The 5267-nt window shown below is 40.7% G+C and overlaps 1 protein-coding gene across 1 annotated transcript; it reads right to left on the bottom strand.

Annotated features, from left to right (window-relative positions):
- Positions 1-1630: 1630 nt before the first annotated feature.
- On the bottom strand, positions 1631-4273 carry LOC131224174 (disease resistance protein RPS2-like). The gene has a single exon (XM_058219714.1). The coding sequence runs from the start codon at positions 4271-4273 to the stop codon at positions 1631-1633; it is 2643 nt and encodes an 880-aa protein (XP_058075697.1).
- Positions 4274-5267: the final 994 nt, after the last annotated feature.

Consider the following 5267-nt stretch of genomic DNA (forward strand, 5'->3'; position numbering starts at 1 on the left):
CATGCTGGCACATATGTGGCATAAGTTTTATTGCACACGACATATGGCCTGATCAAAGCTTATATATGTTCTGTACAAGTTATAGATGCATGCATATGAAGGGTAATACTCTGCTACAGTATCAAATAACTCCACTTGCACAATTGCTCTGCAGCTCCTCTTGCTGCATCTTGTTAATCCTTCCTTTTTCTTTATGCATGAATCTGCTATTTTTTTCAGCACATTTTATTTTTAATGTAGGATGATGTAGATTAATCACATTCTTAACACACATGTCTCAAAAGAAGTCCCAAAAAAAAATTGACAAAATTCAGCATAATTCGACCAATCAACCGATCGGGTTAACATGTCAAAATTCTGCCAGAAACTCCAGATTGATCATTGGACAATTTCTGTTAGTTTTGACAGGTCAACAGATCCGGTTGATAGATTGAAGGCCCTATTCAACAGGTTGACCAATCAGTTCGATAGTTCAAAATTCATAGAATTTTTAGTTTCAATCTCTAGATGTTTTTGAGCCCGTTTGACCGATTGACTTTTCAGTCGATGACACAATAAATTTTTTTTTATATAATTTTCAGAATTTGTTTCCTTATTTGATTAGGACTCTTTTAATTGTATTTTATAATTTGTTTATGGTTATTTAATCATGCTAAATTTATTTATTTTGGAAGAATATACTAATTAAAATTGTCATAATTACATAATCTCTCATGGATTCTAGAAAATTCTGTTACGAATTTAAGAGTACCTTGTGAATTTAAGATGTTTATTAATTGAGAAAGATAGTAATCAACTTCATCACATCTTTCCTTGCATCAATTTCACAAATAAAGCATTTTGAATTAAGTAGATCTAACATGACAAGTTGGACACCAATGTCATGTATGTTGCCCTCGTGTTGTTAGGGTATGACATCCAACCTATCCAGCTAATTGTGCCCACCATACCCAACATAAGAATCAGGCCAATCCACTCATCAAGTGGGACCCAAAGTAAATGCATACTTGGAATAAAATGGGCCGTTGCTCGTTCTTTACGATGGTGGGTCAACACAAATAGGGCCACGCCTTACCACCAAAAAAAAAAACACAAAACTACAAATATAACCCAAAAACAGCATCAGCAGATAGCCTCCCTCTGGACAGAACATAGCATCGGGAGCCTAAAGCATCCTGGCTTGAAATAAGTTGACCGATGAGATCAGGCCTAAGAAATCTACATGGTCCCATCTTTTCTTACGGGTGGGCTTGGATATTGCACTTGCTCCTTGGCGTGTACATTACCTCACTTGTACACACAAAACAGGCGTAATCAATGCTCAAGAGTTATAGTACACCTCACGCGTAGAATCACCAACATAAGAAATTAATCTACTATCATGTGGTACAATGGCACATATATTACATATTAAACTGATAATGATACATAGCACACTTGATATAAGAAAAATTCAGTCTCCGTTCTAAAATTAATCTCACAATACTATGAAATAATTATTAAAAAATATTTCTACTTTGACAATGACTCTCGCTAATTCATTCATGGAAAAAGGGAAGAAAATAGGACTTTATGCCATCTTCTTCCCACTCTAAATTATCCCACCATTTTTTCCAACCACGTATCTTCCTCAGTGAGTTGTGTGCGCTACGGAGAGAGAGGGAGCGTTTTTCAACTTTGGGCAACCACGGACTTCGATTTCCTCCAAGGAAGGAAAATGCAGTGCATGGCTACAGATGCTCGTTAGTTTTGGAAGCGCGTTGAGTGATATACGTTTTAGTTGCATTAGCCCTGTATCTCTAACTTCATCATCGGGAATGACTTCTTCTAGCTCATCGCAAGCAAATATGTTAATTGTTTCAAGACTTTCAAGTTGCAGTAAACCATAAATTTTCTTCAACTTGTCACAGGAAAAAATACGTATGGTGTGAAGGTTTCTGAAGCATCCGCGGCCCACCCGAATGCAATTTAAGTCGGGGAGACTATTAAGGTAAATCCATTCTAGGCTCGAAACAGGATAATCATCATCATTCTTCGCATCCGCACTAATTGCCTCCACCAACCCATTGCAGCGGCTAAAAGTAAGCCGTTGAAGACTTTTCATTTCAGTAAAAAGGGATGATAGTTGGTCGGAGATAGTCAGATCCTTACATCTGTCCAGCTGTAGATGCCGAGTCACGTTCCGTAGCTTGCTAGAGCCGAGCAACCTTTCAAGAGCATGCATATTTGATAAGGTGAGATTAAGATGGTTTAAACGTTCCAGACCTTCCAACTCACTCATATTTAATCCCTCACTCCCTTCTTCCCACTTTGAATAACTCCATTCTAGTTTGATCACTCTTAACTCAGAAAGCCTGGAGATTGCCCCTCGAGGAATTGTGTGCAAATAAATTGTATTATACAAGTCCAAATGCTTCAGCTTCACCAGATTTCCTATCTCTTCAGGTAATGATGTAATCAGCGTGTGAGATAGATTGAGATACCGTAGCTCTGCCAAGTTACCGATCGCTGCAGGAAGCTCCTCTAAAAATAAATTATCTGACAGATCCAAGACCCTAAGAAGAGGCATGAACTGAAAAAAATCAGTATGGAACTTTGTAAAATACGAATTCCTTTGGAGCAGCAAGGTTAAGAGGTTGGGGCATTGAGGTGTCTCTGTTACTTCTTTTATGTAATTTTTCATCAGAGATATCCTCTCGGCCTCCTTCCAGCTCTCAAACACCGGTGCATGCGTCAGTCCCACGCCAGCTCTCACCAAAAACCTGTTCTTCTTCTTCCCGCACTCTGAAGCTATCCATAATGCTAGATCACGAATCATGTCATGCAACTTTACCTCTGTTTTTTCATCAGAACCACTCTCCAACAAGCATGCAGCCTTTAATCTTCCAATGATATCATGTCCCTTGTTATGGGCTTCATCAAGATCATCATCCCACCCATCTAAGAATCCTTCACCAATCCAGTATTCTATAAGTTCTTCTTTGTGAATGGAGTAGTCCTCCGGAAACAGGGCACAGTACAGGAAACATGATTTAATCATGTCACCACCCAGATTATCATAACTGTATTTCAAACGCAAAAGCATTTCATCATTCATACCTGATATCTCTGATGGTGGCTTGCTTGTGCTCAGAACTGATATTGCATGCTTCCATTCCTGTGGTGTCTTCTTACATGCCATGGCCTGCCCGATGGTAATGAGCGCAAGGGGCAGACCCTTGCACTCTTTAGCGACGCTACTGGCAAGGATCGGTATCTCCGGATGGGATTTCATGGCCTCTTTACCCACATTCCGTAGAAATAGATCCATTGCTTCTTGCTCTGGGAGACATTCTACTTTGATCTTCTTGTCGGCAGTCATGTGGCCACAGACTTTCTCATCTCGTGTGGTGAAAACGACCTTGCTCATGTTTTGGCTGCTTGGATGAGGAATTCCGACCTTCTGTAGATCGAATGATTCCCAAACATCATCCAACAATAGAATGAATTTCTTACTGCTCAAGGCCTTGCGAATGTCATGAGCCCGTGTCTCGTCATGAGTCCGTGTCTCGCTGTAGCTTTCATTCTCTGCCCAAGGCAAGCCCAATCGCTTGCCAATATCCATCTGAATCTTTCCCACATTTAATTCTTTAGACACCACCACCCAAATCACAACATAGAAATCATCATTTCTTTTAAGGAATTGGTTATTGATATCATTCAGGAGTGTTGTTTTCCCCACACCCCCCATTCCATATATTCCAATAATTCCCACTTTGCCTTGGCCAATCCAGTTTAGAACCTTCTCCAACACCAAGTCCCTGCCCACAGATAATGTAAGAGGCTTCTCTTCAACAGCATCAGGAAGCTGCTTATTCGCCACCTCTGTGAAGGAATCACCTTTGCTCTTCAGCGCAGCTACATCTTTCAGCTTCTTCTCCGCCCACTTGCTAAGCTTGTAGGCTGACCGACAATTTGGATGGCAATTCCAAAGACACCTCATCATTTGATCCAAAGTTTCTTCCATTGCATTCACTTCTCCTTCGGCTTCTTCTACCTTTTTTAGCCATAATTGAACCTCGTCCTTGCATTTGAGCTGCTCCCGCTCAGCGACATCTACCCTTGTCTTCACGTCATTCCTCTCGCATTTCAATTCTTCCATGGCTTTCTTTAGGGAGCTGAAGTTGTCTTCAAGCTCAATAATGGGACGAGCGATCAGATCCCACGATCTGGATATGATGTTGATGATTTGCCTGATGCACTCCATGTGGATCATTTGGCAGATGCGCGCCATGTCTGTGGAGGGAAAAAGAAAAAGGGGTGGAAATGAGCACTCAAAATGCAATTGAGGAGCTCAATGTCAATTCATTTTAGATGGCAAATAAACCTCACTGAGAAGGTTTCAACGGTAGCTTGTTTACTCTCCACTGGTTTATGTGGTGTAGTTCATTTGAACTTTGGATGTGTTTTGTTTTAGGCTCGTGCACTAAAATGATATGGACAAATGGATGAACAGTGTGGATCTAATACATAAATGATGGTAGGGCGACATAAGTTCCATACGATTAAAAGTTATGTAGTGTAGTATGCAACCGATTGGGGGAGAGAAAAATCTACAAGTTCGGTGAGTTGGTGTGATCGGCAATGGATGGACGGTGTTTACCAATGGTGGGGCCACGGAAGTTCGAATTCCCTTCGCCTTCAACACAGATGCCGATAGTCTATGTCGAAGGCACGGAAAAAATTCAGTACCATCCGGTCGCGGATGACTAAGATAGGCGGATTTCGCTCTCCCAAATAGACTACGTGCTACATAATATGACTTGTATGGGATATGATAGGCTGGCTTTTTATCTCTGGTCCTGCCCGAGTAGCCTAGTTGTGTAATCTAGGGGTGCACACGGTTCGGTTTGGTCCGGTTAATAAAATTTAGATCTACGGGGTCCATCAATTTTTACAGATCATTCTAACAACACGAGCCAAAAATGAAGTACATCCAAATCTCAAGTGGACCTCACCACATAAAGTAGCGGGGATTAAATTACTACAGTTGAAAACTTCTTACAGTCCACTGTAAGGTTTATCTGCCGGATGTATAATTGAAAACACAAATATTATCTTATCTTGATCATAGCCTTAGGTGTACCCAAGAAATTTTCAATAGTATTCGTCAAGTTCCTAGTGTTTTTGTAGTGTGGCCTAGCCCACTTGAGCCTTGGATTTGCCTCGATATTTTTTCCTATTTCATAAAATGGTACGAAAAAAATGAATGGACCGTGTGGATCTAA

The sequence above is a fragment of the Magnolia sinica genome, chromosome 13 (assembly GCF_029962835.1).
Source record: "Magnolia sinica isolate HGM2019 chromosome 13, MsV1, whole genome shotgun sequence".
Lineage (NCBI taxonomy): Eukaryota > Viridiplantae > Streptophyta > Magnoliopsida > Magnoliales > Magnoliaceae > Magnolia > Magnolia sinica.

What these genes read in the sequence shown, in the direction of transcription:
- LOC131224174 (XM_058219714.1), bottom strand. Translation starts at nt 4,273, where the DNA reads ATGGCGCGCATCTGCCAAATGATCCACATGGAGTGCATCAGGCAAATC.